Source organism: Salvelinus fontinalis, chromosome 11 (assembly GCF_029448725.1).
Source record: "Salvelinus fontinalis isolate EN_2023a chromosome 11, ASM2944872v1, whole genome shotgun sequence".
NCBI classification, from domain to species: domain Eukaryota; kingdom Metazoa; phylum Chordata; class Actinopteri; order Salmoniformes; family Salmonidae; genus Salvelinus; species Salvelinus fontinalis.
In genome coordinates this window covers 47,868,094-47,887,483 of record NC_074675.1, presented here as the reverse complement: position 1 = coordinate 47,887,483, position 19,390 = coordinate 47,868,094, and the positions used below count along the sequence as shown (strand labels likewise).

General features: G+C 45.0%; 1 protein-coding gene across 6 annotated transcripts in view; it reads right to left on the bottom strand.

Annotated features, from left to right (window-relative positions):
- Window positions 1–19,390, bottom strand: part of LOC129865871 (ankyrin-2-like) — a 322,666-nt gene that overhangs the window by 73,074 nt on the left and 230,202 nt on the right. For all 6 annotated transcript variants that reach the window (XM_055938930.1, XM_055938931.1, XM_055938929.1 and 3 more), the window contains 8 exons: window positions 18,723–18,821; window positions 16,629–16,727; window positions 6,029–6,127; window positions 5,681–5,878; window positions 5,350–5,448; window positions 4,199–4,297; window positions 3,925–4,023; window positions 798–995 (listed from right to left, as the gene is read on the bottom strand). In XM_055938930.1, the coding sequence (XP_055794905.1) occupies window positions 798–995; window positions 3,925–4,023; window positions 4,199–4,297; window positions 5,350–5,448; window positions 5,681–5,878; window positions 6,029–6,127; window positions 16,629–16,727; window positions 18,723–18,821 (990 nt within the window). The remainder of the gene's footprint in view (window positions 1–797; window positions 996–3,924; window positions 4,024–4,198; window positions 4,298–5,349; window positions 5,449–5,680; window positions 5,879–6,028; window positions 6,128–16,628; window positions 16,728–18,722; window positions 18,822–19,390) is intronic.

Below are 19,390 nucleotides of genomic sequence, written 5' to 3'. Positions count from 1 at the left end.
GCAGAAACAACGTGTAGATAAGAAGAGAACGAGAGGCACTAATGGTGGTGGTGTGAAAAACAGAAGATAAAGATTAGAATCCATAGGGTGTAAAACAGCACCTATCTAACAGATCAAACACAGGCGATTAGGGACAGAGGTAGACAGGAGCACGTCTAGGAAGATGTTGTTCAACGGGCAAACCGCTGCCCCTGTCCTGTTGTTGATGCTAACAATGCCACACCTGTTATCCCCATTAGACAAGGAGAAGAGGGGGAAGGGAGGAGAGAGAGAGAGAGATAGATAGAGAGAGAAGAAGAGGGGGAGAGAGAGAGAGAGAAGAAGGGAGAGCAGGGAGAGAGATGGGTGCATTTTACTGCATCATAAACCTCATAGCCCAGAGCATATGAATAAATTAGCACTGATATATCGTTGTGTCAATGGATGTTGAATATCCTTCAGTGACAGAAGTCGACATCTACTTGCTAAATTCAGGAGAAGAAGCCAGGGGTTCTCCAAAGCATCATAAATCATGAATTGATTAAACCAGGTCACACTGACAGTGGCCCATAGTCTGCGCCTGTGAAAGAGGCCATACAGCCAATCAAGATATATTTATGATATAATCCACACAGAAAGAAGGGGATGGATTCCATCCATAAAAAAATCCCCATAAAAACCACAACAAGATGCACAGGTGTGTGTGCTTGAGCTTAGGCAAAGAAATGTAGGTGTGTGTGTAGGTGTGTGTGAGTTTATGTGTAGGTATTTGTGAGTGTGTGTGAGTGTGTGTGAGTGCGTGTATTATCTCTACCCACCTTAGTAGCCAGCGAGTGTGAGGCGCCTGCCTCCAGCAGTACTGAAGCCACGTCCAGCTGTCCCTCCCTCGCTGAGATGTGGAGAGGTGTGTATCCGTTAGTAGTGGAGGCGTCAGGGTGGGCCATATGCTGCAGTAGCAACTGGACTATCTCAGTCTTCCCCAGACGAGACGCGATGTGGAGGGGTGTCTGGTCCTCCTTGTGGGGGCAGAGACATGGAGGTTATAGGGGGTAGAACATGTACTTTATTATAGACGTCCACAGAGAGATTGAGGCTATGGGTGACATGATTTTTACAGTACTTGAAGTTTAATGAGGGTAGTAATGCTTTATTTTACAGCCCACTTTCCTGAAGTTACTGTAGAGTAGAGGAGAGGAGTAGATTAAAGTATAGAGTAGAGTAAAAAGTAGGGCATAGAAGAGAGTATAGAGTAGAGAGCAGAGTATAGAGCAGAGCATAGAGTAGAGAGTAGAGTATAGAGCAGAGCATAGAGTAGAGTATAGAGTGGAGTATAGATCAGAGTATAGAGTAGAGTATAGAGTAGAGTATAGAGTATAGATTAGCGTATAGAGTAGAGTATAGATTAGCGTATAGAGTAGAGTATAGATTGGCGTATAGAGTAGAGTATAGAGTCGAGTATAGAGTAGAGTATAGAGTATAGATTAGCGTATAGAGTAGAGTATAGAGTATAGATTAGCGTATAGAGTAGAGTAAAAAGTAGAGTAGAGTATAGAGTATAGAACAGAGTATAGAGTAGAGTATAGAGTATAGAGCAGAGTATAGAGTAGAGTATAGAGTAGAATATGGAGTATAGATTACCGTATAGAGTAGAGTATAGAGTAGAGTATAGATTGGCGTATAAAGTAGAGTATAGAGTCGAGTATAGAGTCGAGTATAGAGTCGAGTATAGAGTATAGATTAGCGTATAGAGTAGAGTATAGAGTATAGATTAGCGTATAGAGTAGAGTATAAAGTAGAGTAGAGTATAGAGTATAGAACAGAGTATAGAGTAGAGTATAGAGTATAGAGCAGAGTATAGAGTAGAGTATAGAGTAGAATATAGAGTATAGATTACCGTATAGAGTAGAGTATAGAGTAGCGTATAGAGTAGAGTATAGAGGAGAGTATAGAGTATAGAGCAGAGTATAGAGTAGAGTATAGAGTAGAGTATAGATTAGCGTATAGAGTAGAGTATAGAGTATAGATTAGCGTATAGAGTAGAGTATAAAGTCGAGTATAGAGTAGAGCATAGAGTATAGAGCAGAGTATAGAGTAGAGTATAGAGTAGAGTATAGAGTATAGATTAGCATATATAGTAGAGTATATAGTATAGAGTAGAGTATAGAGTAGAGTATAGAGTCGAGTATAGAGTAGAGTATAGAGTAGAGTATAGAGTAGAGTATAGAGTAGAGTGTAGAGTAGAGTATAGGGTAGAGTATAGAGTATAGAGTAGCGTATAGAGTAGAGTATAGAGTAGAGTATAGAGTATAGATTAGCATATATAGTAGAGTATAGAGCAGAGTATAGAGTTGAATATAGAGCATAGTTTAGGGTATAGAGTGGAGTATAGAGTAGATAGTATAGAGTAGATAGTATAGAGTAGAGAATAGAGTAGAGAATAGAGTAGAGAATAGAGTAGAGAATAGAGTAGAGTATAGAGCAGAGTATAGAGTTGAATACAGAGCATAGTTTAGGGTATAGAGTAGAGTATAGAGTAGATAGTATAGAGTAGAGTATAGAGTAGATAGTATAGAGTAGAGTACAGTGTGGAGTATAGTGCAGAGCACAGAGTGAAGTATGGTGTAGAGTATAGAGTGGAGTATAGAGCAGAGTATATAGTGTATGTTAGAGTATGGTGTATAGCATAGAGTGGAGTGGAGAGCAGATTATAGAGTAGAGTATAGAGTATAGAGTGGAGTATAGTGTAGAGTATAGAGTAGAGTATATAGTATAGATTTGAGCATAGAGTGGAGTATAGGGTGGAGTATAGCGCATAGTATAGAGCAGAGTATAGAAGAGTACATAGTATAGTATAGAGTGGGGTACAGTGTAGAGTATAGAGTAGAGTATAGAGCGGAGTATGGAGTGGAGTATAACGTCGAGTATAGAGTATAGTATGGAGGAGAGTATAGAGTATAGTATAGAGGAGAGTATAGAGCAGAGTATATCGTGTAGATTAAAGTATAGAGTAGAGTATAGTGTAGTGTGTAGAGTATAGCGTATATAGTAGAGTATAGGGCAGAACATAGAGCAGAGTGGAGAGTAGAGTATAGAGTAGAGTATAGAGGAGAGTATAGAGCAGAGTAGAGAGTAGAGTATATCGTATAGATTATAGTATAGAGTAGAGTGTAGAGTAGAGTATAGTGTAGAGTATAGAGTAGAGTACAGTGTATAGTATAGAGTAGAGTATAGAACAGAGTATAGAGTGGAGTATGGTGTGGAGTATAGAGTGGAGCATAATGCAAAGTATAGACGGTAGTATGGAGTAGAGTATAGAGTGCAGATTAGAGTATAGAGTGGAGCACAGGGTATATTATAGAGTATTGTATAGAGTAGAGTATAGAGTAGAGTATAGAGCGGAGTATAGAGCGGAGTATAGAGCAGAGTATAGGGTATAGAGTAGAGTATATAGTGGAGTATAGTGTGGAGCATAGCGTATAGTATGGAGTAGCGTATAGGGTATAGAGTATGGTATGGCGTGGGGTATAGTGTGGAGTATAGAGTATAGTATTGGGTGAGGTATAGAGTATAGATTAGTATATAGTAGAGTATAGAGTGGAGTATAGAGTAGAGTATAGAGTGGAGTGTAGAGTAGAGTGTAGAGTAGCGTATAGAGTAGAGTATAGAGTAGAGTATAGAGTAGAGTATAGATTGGAGTATAGAGTATGGGTTATATAGTAGAGTAGAGAGTAGAGTATAGAGTATACCGCAGAGTATTATATGGAGTAGAGCATAGAGTAGAGAGTATAGAGTAGAGTATAGAGTACGGAGTATGGAGTATGGAGTAGAGTATATAGCAGAGTAGAGAGTAGAGTAGAGTAGTACTAAGTGGGAGGGGAATGGTGAGTACTAGTACTAAGTGGGAGCGGAGAGGTGAGTTGTGTGTATTGTGATAATGTGTGTTACTCTGGCTCTAGCGTCCACCATGGCTCCGTTCCTCAGCAGACAGCGCACCACCTCCACTTGTCCTGCCCTGGATGCCATGTGTAGAGCAGTCTCCCCACGCTGCACACAACATACACCTGGATCAGGAGAAGCATACATGTGCACAGATGCACGCACACACACACACACACACACACACACACACACATAGACGCACATACACACACAGACACAAACACACACGTACAGGTACACACTCACACCCACTGTCCTGACGTTAACCCCAATCACTCACAATGTTGCTAATGTCAGGCGAGGCTCCGTTCTGTAGCAGCAGCAGGACGATGTTGAGGTGACCCATGAAGGCTGCTACGTGAACGGGAGTCAGGCCAGACTGGAGGAAGGGAGAGAGAGAGAAAGAGAGAGGGAGGGAGAGAGAGAGGGAGGGAAACAGAGAGAGAGAGAGAGAGAGAGAGACAGAGAGAGACAGAGCGAGAGAGAGAGACGGAGGGAGGATCGGGAGGGAGGGAGGGAGGGAGGGAGTTTTCATCATTACAAAGTATTATCACCGTTCATGCATGTGAAGCCAGTTCTGGTCAAAACACAAGTTACTGGGACCCCAACTCAACAGGACAGTACATGAACAGGACAGTACATGAACAGGACAGTACATCAACAGGACAGTACATGAACAGGACAGTACATGAACAGGACAGTACATGAACAGGACAGTACATCAACAGGACAGTATATCAACAGGACAGTATATCAACAGGACAGTACATCAACAGGACAGTACATCAACAGGACAGTACATCAACAGGACAGTACATCAACAGGACAGTACATCAACAGGACAGTACATCAACAGGACAGTACATCAACAGGACCCCACATCAACAGGACAGTACATCAACAGGACAGTACATGAACAGGACAGTATATCAACAGGACAGTACATGAACAGGACAGTATATCAACAGGACAGTACATCAACAGGACAGTACATCAACAGGACAGTACATGAACAGGACAGTATATCAACAGGACAGTATATCAACAGGACAGTACATGAACAGGACAGTATATCAACAGGACAGTACATGAACAGGACAGTACATGAACAGGACAGTACATCAACAGGACCCCACATCAACAGGATCCCACATCAACAGGATCCCACATCAACAGGACCCCACATCAACAGGACAGTACATCAACAGGACAGTACATGAACAGGACAGTATATCAACAGGACAGTACATCAGCAGGACAGTACATCAACAGGACAGTATATGAACAGTGTTTAAGAGTAAAGGGGTATGTGGTTGCATGGTAAACAGTGTAATCTGGTGTAGTTGTACTTGTGTGTATATTGCCAAGCTTGTAATGAAAAAAGTTCAAAAACACATATCTGAAGTGGCCAGACTGACCACAGTCTCGTACCTCTGTCATGGCCTGGATAGATGCTCCATACTTGACCAGCAGCTCCATCACCTTCACTCGGTTCTTCTTACAGGCGATGTGCAGCGGGGTGAAACCATTCTGACAGACACACACACCAGACACATGATGTATGAAACACACCTACATACACATGTAGGGACATGTTGACATGTTGAGACATACATGAGAGGCCATCTTATTTTCACTCCAACACTTTGTTCTGTCTCTTTGAGACAAAATGGTCAAAATGGCCAGGAACCATATTGGCCTGCAGTAATGGTCCTTGTAATGACCGTGATTGTATTAGTGGGTATAGGAGCGTGAGTATTACCAGCGCTCGAGCGTTGGGGTTGGCCCTCTTGTCCAGCAGCAGCTTGGTGACTCTGTAGTGACCGCAGTGGGCGGCGACGTGCAGCGCCGTCAGGTAGTCCAGTGTGACATCATCAACAGGCGCCTTGTGCTGCAGCAGGTGCTTGACACACTCTACGTGGTCACCCTGAGACGACATGTGGAGAGGAGACAGACCGTTCTGCAGAGAGAGAGAGAAGATTGTCAGAGAGAGGGAGTATGTGTGTGTCTCCATGTGTGTGTGTGTGTGTCCATGCATGTGTGTGTCTCCATGTATGTGTGAGTGTCCATGTGAGTGTCCATGTGTGTGTATGTCCTTGTCTGTGTGTACCTTGGTCCTAGCCAGCATAGGTGCTCCTCTCTCCAGCAATAGCTCCACTGCTGGGTCATGTCCACTCCTGGCTGCACAGTGTAGAGGTGTGAGGCCGTCCTGTAGAAAACACACAGATGGTCATCATCAAACACATGCTCTGCAGACTCTATCATTCACACACACACACACACACACACACACACACACACACACACACAGATACATACGGTTCATACAAACAGTCCCAGTGGAGGCTGCTGAGGGGAGGACGGCTCATAGTAATGGCTGAAACAGAGCGAATGGAATAGTATCAAACCATGTGTTTGATGTATTTAATACCATTCCACCTATTCCTCTCCAGCCATTACCACAAGCCCGTCCTCCTCAATTAAGGTGCCACCAACCTCCTGTGATACACACAGGGGATACAAAACAAATCTGCACGCACACGCACACACACACACACACACACACACACACACATAAAACAACCCCCCAACCTCACATGAACACACATGGCTCAAGGTCAACAGTGGTAGTATATTATTTTTTATTTAACCTTTATTTAACTAGGCAAGTCAGTTAAGAACAAATTCTTATTTTCAGTCACAGCCTAGGAACAGTGGTTTAACTGCCTTGTTCAGGTTTAGGGGCAGAACGACAGATTTTACCTTGTCAGCTTGGGGATTTGATCTAGAAACCATTTGGTTACTAGTCCAACGCTCTAACCACTAGGTTACCTGCCGCCCCAAGTTCCCTAGTAACCACTGAGTTACCTGCTGTCCAGGTAGCCTAGTAACCACTAGGTTACCTGCCGCCCCAGGGAGCCTAGTAACCACTGGGTTACCTGCTGCCCAGGTAGCCTAGTAACCACTGAGTTAGCTGCTGTACAGGTAGCCTAGTAACCACTGGGTTACCTGCCGCCCAGGTAGCCTAGTAACCACTGGGTTACCTGCCACCCCAGGTAGCCTAGTGACCACTGGGTTACCTGACGCCCAAGGTAGCCTAGTGACCACTGGGTTACCTGCCGCCCCAGGTAGCCTAGTAACCACTGGGTTACCTGCCGCCCCAGGTAGCCTAGTGACCACTGGGTTACCTGCCGCCCCAGGTAGCCTAGTAACCACTAGGTTACCTGACGCCCCAGGTAGCCTAGTAACCACTGGGGTACCTGCCACCCAGGTAGCCTAGTAACCACTAGGTTACCTGGCGCCCCAGGTAGCTTAGTAACCACTGGGTTACCTGCCACCCAGGTAGTCTAGTAACCACTGGGTTACCTGACGCCCCAGGTAGCCTAGTAACCACTGGGTTACCTGCCGCCCCAGGAAGCCTAGTAACCACTAGCAGTGGACCAAAGGCTTAGTTAAATACATTACCATGTCAAACTAATCGGCTATGAAAAGCCAACTGACATTTGCTCCTGAGGTGCTGATCTGTTGCACCCTCGACAACCACTATGATTATTATTATTTGACCCTGCTGGTCATCTATGAACATTTGAACATCTTGGTCATGTTTTGTTATGGCCACCCCTCATAGCCTGGTTCCTCTCTAGGTTTCTTCCTAGGTTCTGGCCTTTCTAGGGAGTTTTTCCTAGCCACCGTGCTACTACACAGTTACTGCAGTTAATTGGAAGTTATAGTGACGTCAGGATCAAATTGCATTATCTTTCTATGCAATATTTACATGAACTCTGGACAATAAATCTTCCAATTATTACTTTTATACAATGGGTGTCACGATCGTGTGGCGGATTAACGGACCAAAATGCAGCAGTTGGAAAATAAGCCATCTTCTTTTATTTTAACACGAAGATGAACACGACACAAAAACACTTTAACAAAACAACAAAACAACAAAACGACCGTGAAGCTACAAACGTTGTGCACAAACATACAGGCTACTAACGTTCTTACATAGACAATTACCCACAACCAATGAGAGCCTATGGCTACCCTAAATAAGGCTCCCAATCAGAGACAACCGAAATCAGCTGTCTCTAATTGGGAACTCATTCAGGTAACCATAGACTCTCCTAGATAACTAACCAACATAGGCAACGCTAGACATATACACTCAACACAAAACCATCTACTACACCCCATAACCCCTTTACCAAATAAACACCCAAAACCAACAAAACATAAACATTACCCATGTCACACCCTGACCTAACTAAAATAATAAAGAAAACAAAGAATAATAAGGCCAGGGCGTGACATAACCCCCCCCTTGAGGCGCGAACTCCGGGCGCACCATACACAGTCTAGGGGAGGGTCTGGGTGGGCTCCCCTCCACGGTGGCGGCTCCGGCTCTGGTCGTAGTCCCCACGTCACCACAGTACCTAACCACCTCCTAGGCTTCCTCCAAACGACCCCCCTCCACATTAACCCCATTGCATTAAGGGGGAGTTCCGGACTAAGGGACAGCTCCGGACTAAGGACCAGTACCAGGGTAAGGGGCAGTACCAGGGTCAGGGGCAGTACCAGGATAAGGGGCAGTACCAGGATAAGGGGCAGTACCAGGGTAAGGGGCAGCACCAGGGTAAGGGGCAGCACCAGGGTAAGGGGCAGCACCAGGGTAAGGGGCAGCACCAGGGTAAGGGGCAGCACCAGGGTAAGGGGCAGCTCCGGACTGAGGGACTGCAGCTCCGGACTGAGGGACTGCAGCTCCGGACTGAGGGACTGCAGCTCCGGACTGAGGGACGGCCCATGGCTGGCTGACAGATCTGGCTGCTCATGGCTGGCTAACGGATCTGGCTGCTCATGGCTGGCTAACGGATCTGGCTGCTCATGGCTGGCTGACGGATCTGGCTGCTCATGGCTGGCTGACGGATCTGGCTGCTCATGGCTGGCTGACGGATCTGGCTGCTCATGGCTGGCTGACGGATCTGGCTGCTCATGGCTAGCTGACGGATCTGGCTGCTCATGGCTAGCTGACGGATCTGGCTGCTCATGGCTAGCTGACGGATCTGGCTGCTCATGGCTAGCTGACGGATCTGGCTGCTCATGGCTAGCTGACGGATCTGGCTGCTCATGGCTAGCTGACGGATCTGGCTGCTCATGGCTAGCTGACGGATCTGGCTGCTCATGGCTAGCTGACGGATCTGGCTGCTCATGGCTAGCTGACGGATCTGGCTGCTCATGGCTGACTGACTGATCTGGCTGCTCCTGTCTGGTTGGCGGCTCTGGCAGATCCTGTCTGGTTGGCGGCTCTGGCAGATCCTGTCTGGTTGGCGGCTCTGGCAGATCCTGTCTGGTTGGCGGCTCTGGCAGATCCTGTCTGGTTGGCGGCTCTGGCAGATCCTGTCTGGTTGGCGGCTCTGGCAGATCCTGTCTGGTTGGCGGCTCTGGCAGATCCTGTCTGACGGACGGCTCTAGCGGCTCCTGTCTGGCTGGCGGCTCTAGCGGCTCCTGTCTGGCGGACGGCTCAGTGGGCTCATGGCAGACGGGCGGCTTTGCAGGCTCATGGCAGACGGGCGGCTTTGCAGGCTCATTGCAGACGGATGGCTCAGATGGCGCTGGGGAGACGGATGGCTCAGATGGCGCTGGGGAGACGGATGGCTCAGATGGCGCTGGGGAGACGAGCAGTTCAGTCAACGCTGTGCAGACGGCAGACTCCTGCCGGCTGAGGCGCACTGTAGGCCTGGTGCGTGGTGCCGGGACTGGTGGCACCGGGCTGGGGACATGCATCTCAGGATGAGTGCAAAAAGTAGGAACAGGACACACCGGGTTGTGAAGGTGTACTGGAGACCTGGTGTGTATAGCCGGCATCAAATCTTCCGGAACTTTAATACAAGTTTCAGGCTGAGTACGAGGAACTGACACAGGTGGCATCGGACAGCTAATACGCTCCTCAGGGAGAATGCATTGCATACTCTGCCAAACCAACAGCTCTCTCTCTTCACTCTCCTCCAATTTCGTCAACAACTCTTCGAATGTCTCATAATCTCCCCTTCGTTCACTCTCCTCCAATCTGTCCAATAACTCCTCGACACACTCAGACTCACCCCTCAACTTCGCCGACTGCTCCAAGTGCCCCCCTCCAAAAAATTTTTTGTGCTGTCTCTTGGGCTTCCTCCCGTGTCGCCGTGCTGCCTCCATCTCTGCCTTGGGGCAGTGATATTCCCCTGGCTGTGACCAGGGTCCTCTCCCGTCTAGAATTTCCTCCCACGTCCAGGAGTCTTGACATTGCTGCTGTTGCTTTGTTTTCCGCTGCTTGGTCCGATGGTGGGTAATTCTGTCACGATCGTGTGGCGGATTAACGGACCAAAATGCAGCAGTTGGAAAATAAGCCATCTTCTTTTATTTTAACACGAAGATGAACACGACACAAAAACACTTTAACAAAACAACAAAACGACCGTGAAGCTACAAACGTTGTGCACAAACATACAGGCTACTAACGTTCTTACATAGACAATTACCCACAACCAATGAGAGCCTATGGCTACCCTAAATAAGGCTCCCAATCAGAGACAACCGAAATCAGCTGTCTCTAATTGGGAACTCATTCAGGTAACCATAGACTCTCCTAGATAACTAACCAACATAGACAACGCTAGACATATACACTCAACACAAAACCATCTACTACACCCCATAACCCCTTTACCAAATAAACACCCAAAACCAACAAAACATAAACATTACCCATGTCACACCCTGACCTAACTAAAATAATAAAGAAAACAAAGAATAATAAGGCCAGGGCGTGACAATGGGTTACCAACGGGTTACCGACATATTCAAATAATGATTGACATATTTTCATAAAAAAACGTTATTTTGATGTATTTATTCATACTATTTCATCCTTCCACAAGATATAGTCCCGATACAAATCTAGGGTTGCTACCCAAGCCGGCGTGTCGTTCCTTCTATCGGTTCGGTTGCAAGAGACGTTCAGTCTTTTTGTTTCATATCTATCCAGTCGTTGGTTCTAAATGTTCCATTGCCATACTGGCTGGCAACGTTCTTATCCCTTCGCTAGCAAGCCAACTACGGCTAACTTACAGTCACGTCAAACAGGGCAGCCAGAATAACAACAAAGTAGCTGCTTTGGCATTTGTTTAAGCTGTTTTCTAGTGACATGTATTTGGATACATCCATAACAATGAGCTAATGAGGCACGATTTCACCTGGCATAGAAAATGTGCTCACTCGTCAGGACACTGTTGTTCAGAGGATCAGCCAACAACACAGCTAACACAATCACTTCAAACTGAAGCTGGAAAGACTGAGAACTAGCTGCACTTCATTTTGTTTGACCTGTTTTCTATTGATATTTCTTTGTATATATCCATAAAAATGATGCCAGCTGATTCATGATTTCGACAGGCTGAGAAACGCTGCCTGTCTGTCTGTAACATGGTCCAAGCACACCAAGACAGTCGTGAAGAGGGCACAACAAAACCTTTTCCCCCTCAGGAGACTGAAAAGATTTGGCATGGGTCCTCAGATCCTCAAAATGTTTTACAGCTGCACCATCGAGAGCATCCTGACGGGTTACATCACTGCCTGGTATGGCAACTGCTCGGCCTCCGACCGCAAGGCACTACAGAGGGTAGTGCGTACGGCCCAGTACATCACCAGGACCAAGCTTCATGCCATCCATGACCTCTATACCAGGCAGTGTCAGAGGAAGGCCCTAAAAATTGTCAAAGACTCCAGCCACCCTAGTCACAGACTGTTCTCTCTGCTACAGCATGACAAGCAGTACCAGAGCAACCAAAATCTAGGTCCAAGAGGCTTCTAAACAGCTTCTTCCCGCAAGCCATAAGACTCCTGAACATCTAATCAAATGGCTACCCAGACTATTTCCATTGCCCCCCCACCCCATTCTACACTGCTGCTACTCTCTGTTGTTATCTATGCAAAGTCACTTTAATAACTTTAATACATATTACCTCAATTACCACTACACCGGTGTCCCCGCACATTGACTCTGACCCGGTACCCCTGTATATAGTCTCGCTATTGTTATTTACTGCTGCTCTTTAATTATTTGTTATTCTTATCTCTTACTTTTTGGGGGTATTTTCTTAAAACTGCATTGTTGGTTAAGGGCTTGTAAGTAAGAATTTCACTGTAAGGTCTACACCTGTTGTATGGTGGTAACTTGTGGTGGTAACTTGTGGAATAGACACAGGCTGGAATGCAGTTTTAACCACTCAGCATTCAGGATTAGACCCAACCGTTATATAAAAGGATTCAATACCTTGGTAATAGACACAAATATATCGCATTATCGCATTATTTAAAAAAGGACGTTTTCTGACACAAAATATGGATTGATTGTCAGGCTACCTGAGGGAGCTATAGTGATGGAGTGATTGAGAGAGGAGGGAGAGTGGTTTTTGTCCTAAATTAATTCATTAAGCTGACTGAGCAGCAAAACGGCCAAGAACACAGGAATAACAGCGGGTCAAAATGGAGGGTGTTAAGGCTCAGCAAGTTATTCTCTAGTGGGGTAGCTGTAAATACATTGATCTGCAGCTCTCACTCACACACACACACACACATCCAGCAGCTATGCAGTTGTCATGACCTTGGCCTGTGGGTAAGGTTTATGACCCCCCCATAAATACCTTTCTCCCCTCTCTCTCTTGACTCTACTGAAGGACTCTTGAATAGCCTTTGTTAAACATAGAGAATCTGGGAACATCAAACGGTGGGGGGAAAGGAACCATATTTCGGTAATAGAACCAGTTGAAAATATGCGTTGGTACTTAATGAATATGATGTCAGTTCTGAGACATTATGACTGATGACAGGACGACATAAACTGTCTCTGGGAAAGTCTACACATTCTAGTTATCAGATTCACATGGAATTGTTGTGCAATTTAAATGTTTGAATATGAAACTATTTGTGAAAAGATTAAATGTTGTTTTAGCTTCCAAATGAGATAATTGGGTTTTCATAAGATTAAAGCTCTGCTCCATCAGTGGCCCGCCCCTGTGAAGAGACATGGGTTATAAACTATGAAACACACCCTTCTCTCCCTCCACTATATAAGCCCTTGACGAAAATGTAACCTTCGGTTCCGGGTACATTAGGACGACGGTCTGATGTCAGAAGGATTCAGATAATATCTACAGAATGAAGCCAACCTCAGCGTGAGCTTTGGTTGCGAATGGTATGAACTTTGAACTCTTATTCACGACAGAAGTGATACCTCCTAGCCGTTGAGTTAGCAACAGCAGCTGTAAACGTAGGATAGGAAAGGACGGACGACGTATCCAGTCTAACACACAACGACGATACTACAACGTATCCAGTTTACCACCAGAGACATTCTTCTGAGGACAGGAAGATCTCTGTTGGCCAACACGGCCAGCATCTACGACCAACCTACCGAAGCGCAGCTCAGAGTAAATGTTTATTGTATTTTCCTTTCCCAAATGGGCGGTAATTTAGAATGCATAAGATACTGTATTTATGATAGCATGGGTTCTCCTTTTGTTCCTCAGTCTTCCCGCTCTTTCACTCAAACCCAACCTCCTTTCCTTTGTGTAACCAGCTGTCATATCTGTTTCCGTCCGCAAGGGACGTTTTCCTTTATGACATAATTTGTAATGAATGTATGATTCATTCTGTGTATATGTAATTCTGTGTGATTAGTTAGGTATTTAGTAAATAAATAATTAAACCCAATTTTGTATTGCTGATTCAACTTGTTAGCCAGGGTTCGTGAAGATAACCAAGAATTTACAACTTTCAGATGAGACTGAAATAAGGTGACGATTAATATTGACTGCTATTGATGTAAAATATTACTAGGTCTTTAAGAGTTTATTCGGAAGATAACAGCTCTATAAACACTCTTTCGTGGGACCCCGACTTTCTAGTTAATTACATTTACATGATTAGCTCAATCAGGTAATATTAATTACGGAGAAAGGATTTTATAGAATAGCATGTCATATCACTTAATCTGGCATAGCCAAAGACACGACACAGTACACCAACATACAGTACACACTCACTGACCCTGTTACGTTCCTGACCTGTTTTCTCTTGTTTTTGTATGTGTTTAGTTGGTCAGGGCGTGAGTTGGGGTGGGCATTCTATGTTATGTGTTTCTATGTTTAGGTTCATTGTCATTTAGCCTGATATGGTTCTCAATCAGGGACAGGTGTTTTACGTTTCCTCTGATTGAGAACCATATTAAGGTAGGTTGTTCACACTGTTTGTTTGTGGGTGGTTGTCTTCCGTGTCTGTGTCTGTGCACCACACGGGACTGTTTCGTTTGTTCGTTTATTTATGTAGTCTGTACCTGTTCATGCGTTCTTCATGTATATGTAAGTTCGTCTTTACTTTAATAAATATCATCATGTCATATAACAACGCTGCGCTTTGGTCCAATCCCTACTCCTCCTCTTCGGACGAAGAGGAGGAGGACAACCGTTACAGACCCTCTCTCATACTGATCAATACATCCTACATACAGTACACACTCACTGACCCTATCTCATACTGATCAATACATCCTACATACAGTACACACTCACTGACCCTCTCTCATACTGATCAATACATCCCCCATACAGTACACACTCACTGACCCTCTCTCATACTGATCAATACATCCCCCATACAGTACACACTCACTGACCCTCTCTCATACTGATCAATACATCCCCCATACAGTACACACTCACTGACCCTCTCTCATACTGATCAATACATCCCCCATACAGTACACACTCACTGACCCTCTCTCATACTGATCAATACATCCCCCATACAGTACACACTCACTGACCCTCTCTCATACTGATCAATACATCCCCCATACAGTACACACTCACTGACCCTCTCTCATACTGATCAATACATCCCCCATACAGTACACACTCACTGACCCTCTCTCATACTGATCAATACATCCTACATACAGTACACACTATCTGACCCTCTCTCATACTGATCAATACATCCCCCATACAGTACACACTATCTGACCCTCTCTCATACTGATCAATACATCCTACATACAGTACACACTCACTGACCCTCTCTCATACTGATCAATACATCCTACATACAGTACACACTCACTGACCCTCTCTCATACTGATCAATACATCCCCCATACAGTACACACTCACTGACCCTCTCTCATACTGATCAATACATCCCCCATACAGTACACACTCACTGACCCTCTCTCATACTGATCAATACATCCCCCATACAGTACACACTCACTGACCCTCTCTCATACTGATCAATACATCCCCCATACAGTACACACTCACTGACCCTCTCTCATACTGATCAATACATCCCCCATACAGTACACACTCACTGACCCTCTCTCATACTGATCAATACATCCCCCATACAGTACACACTATCTGACCCTCTCTCATACTGATCAATACATCCTACATACAGTACACACTCACTGACCCTCTCTCATACTGATCAATACATCCCCCATACAGTACACACTCACTGACCCTCTCTCATACTGATCAATACATCCCCCATACAGTACACACTCACTGACCCTCTCTCATACTGATCAATACATCCCCCATACAGTACACACTCACTGACCCTCTCTCATACTGATCAATACATCCCCCATACAGTACACACTCACTGACCCTCTCTCATACTGATCAATACATCCCCCATACAGTACACACTCACTGACCCTCTCTCATACTGATCAATACATCCCCCATACAGTACACACTATCTGACCCTCTCTCATACTGATCAACACATCCTACATACAGTACACACTCACTGACCCTCTCTCATACTGATCAATACATCCCCCATACAGTACACACTCACTGACCCTCTCTCATACTGATCAATACATCCTACATACAGTACACACTCACTGACCCTCTCTCATACTGATCAATACATCCCCCATACAGTACACACTCACTGACCCTCTCTCATACTGATCAATACATCCCCCATACAGTACACACTATCTGACCCTCTCTCATACTGATCAATACATCCCCCATACAGTACACACTCACTGACCCTCTCTCATACTGATCAATACATCCTACATACAGTACACACACACACACACACACACACACACACACACACACACACACACACACACACACACACACACACACACACACACACACACACAGAGACTCATATATGTGTGTGTGTGTACCAAAGACAGTACAGTATGAAGATACTAGAAACTGCTTCTCCAATAGAAATCTCTGATCACGCTTGTATGTGATGGCATGGCGACGTTGGCTAACTTAGCTCATCGGGTCTAACGGTCGTCATGCCCGCCGAACTGAGCATGTGCAGGCCATCAAATCAAAGGCACAAATCAAAGGTTGATCTTGACCCAAAGGAAAAGGTGTCAGTTTGTCACGTTCACGAGGTTGGAGTTATAACACGTTCAATTACTTAAGACATTGACTCCAATTTAGGTTGTGCCTTTTATATTTCCAGAAAATTAAGAACCAACCCCAAACCCCAATCGGGTCTGTTTGGTCTGTTTCACAAGCATTCCCAGAAGTCTCGGGATGTTGTGCATCTGGGTTTAGTAACTCTTTGAGTGTACTGTATGTATGTGTGCGTGTTTGTGTGTGTGTGTGCGTGCGTGGACTTACCCTAGTCTTAGCGTCGATCTGAGACCCCCTGTCCAGTAGGAGGCGCACCATGTTAGTGTTACCACGCTTGGAGGCCACGTGGAGGGGAGTGATCCCATTCTGAAACACATAGAACACAACGGAAGACACATTAAAATCTAAATGGTAACGGTGACTAACCCCATTCCGCACAAATTTGCACATCCGCGGCATTCAAACGAGGCTGCAATGAAAACTACTGGGACTGTAGCGACTGTGTTGGCATCAACATCCGGGGTGTGACCTACGTTTCTATTCAAGCGTTGACTGACATGGTAATGGCCCGATAGTATTGGAGAAAAGTTAGAAAAAAACGGACCCCTCTGACGCTGTACGTTAAATGGTGACGTGTCATGACATAACGTAGAGGACTCATTATGCAACTCATTCTGTGTCGTACAGCCTCTCTCCACCAGGTGTGGTGCTTCTCTCGCAGGTTAAAAACAAGAAAGGGACAGGGACAGGGTGAGGGACAGGGACAGGGTGAGGGACAGGGACAGGGTGAGGGACAGGGACAGGGACAAGGACAGGGACAAGGTAAGGGGTCAGGGGGGATAACTAGCCAATTGTACAACTGAATGCATTCATTATTTGCGTCGTCACCGCAAGCCATCATGACTCTCAAAAGCCGCGACAGCCGCTGTTTACTTCTGAAGATAACTTTAGAGCCGCCCTAAAAACCCGATTCAAGTTCGACACAAACCTTCAAATAGGTATGTAATGACACATTATATAAACTCTTTATAGTGTTTTATTTACATTTTAGAGGTGATAAGTTGGACAGATCGGGTGAAAAAAAGCTGTTTCCCAACTAGACATGTCTCCCTCTTTCACTATCACGCAGTAGGTTTCGCTTCCCCACCCGCCATTTTTCAAAAGACCCGACGGAGCTCATTGCCTTCTTCAATCATGCAGAGATGGCCAGCATGAAAGGGGAGAAATTGTGCTTTACAATGTTATTCATACTACAGTTGACCTGGAAGTATTACGTTTTTTTGTGCACAATAAGGTCAATTGTACGGAACAGCGCTATGTAAAAAAGTGTGTTAGTTACCGTTATATAACCATAATACTACTGTATACAATTGGTGTTGTCACAAGGCCAGAACACAGTTTCTATTATGTTTAATGTTGTTTTTCAGACTGTGGGGGTAGTTCATGCTTTCTAATATGCCTCAATGAATTTCCCTGCTGAGACAACAAAGTTTTAATTGAATTGAATTGCTGACAATGGCTTCCTGTTCATTCATCCTCTTAGGATGTGTTCTGTTGTCATGGCGTCTGGCCACACCTCTGCTGTCTGTGAAATCCTGACAATGTGAAAGCTGATCGCCTGGCCCAAAACACTGCGGGACACAGCTTGTGAGGATGACTGTGACTAAAAACACCTGAGAAAGTGTGACATAGCAGAAATGACAGGGGTTTTGAGTGTTACGTTTCTGCAAATTAAAGGATTCTCACACACACACACACACACACACCCACATGCACACACACACACGTGCGCGCGCACACACACACACACACACACACACACGCACGCACACACACAGTCTGAGAGTTAAGAAGAGTACCGCTTGAGTCTGTGACCTTAAAGTAACCTTTCAGCTTGAACAGAACACTGTCCCTATCTCTGCCTTTGAGTCTCAACTCCTAAAAAAGACAGGCTTTCTCCCATTCCCCTGGTTCCTCACTTCTGTCTGAGTGGTTGTACAGTACAGTACGTCTTCCCTTGAGTGACTGATGGAGACACTGACATGATAATTCAGAGAAAAGGGGAAGTTCTGAGGCGTCATTGTCCTAGAAAGCATATAATTAGCAGACTGTGGGTTCCTAAAGAGCAGTACACTCTACTCGCTCAGAGCGTGTGTGTACGTATTTTAAAGTCTCCTGTTGTTTATGGCTCTTGGACTCTGTGCAGGGTTGGCAGAGTGTGTGGGTAGCCCTTCCTATTACCTACAAACTGTGCACTAGTCCCAGTAAAGGTCTATATTATTCAGTGCCCAGGACCTTGTGGCACAATGGAGGCACAGCTAACTCCAGATCAGAAGGTAGAGGTAATGGTACACTACTCACCCTGGCTGTGAAGTCCACAGCCGCCCCACGGTTCAGCAGTAATGTGGACACGTTCACGTTTCCATAGTGGGCAGCGATATGCAGTGGCGTGAATCCACTCTGTAACACAGGGGAGCGGACACAGAGAGCGGGAGGGAGAGAGACAGAGTGGGTTAGATAGTAGCCTCATTCATGACCCCATAATCTGACCCTTCACCCTTGACCTCCACCATCCCAGCATGCAGCAGTCGCATCACGTCAACAAAAAAATAAAGAAAAGGAAATGAATAGTCAAAATATATTTTTTTTTAAATGAAGAGGGAGGAAACCCAAGAGATGAAGGGAAGGAAAGAAATCATAAAATTCAGTTCCAGAAAATCATGATTCGATGACGCACGTACACACACATTCCGTAGTGTACGCATACACACAAACACACACTCAGAAAGATCTCCGCCATGCAACTGGGGATCCTACAGTCAGAACAAAATAGAAACAATAGTGTCTACGTTTAAAGAAATAATAAAGAAATAATAATAATTCATAAATGAAGGAAATAAAAACCAAATACACCTACATTAGTTACAGACTGTTAATATCAACCAAACAACTGATACAGTATTAGTTAAGCACACATTTACAGGACAGAGAAGAAAATGTAATTATTATTTTTTTATTTTTTTAAACAT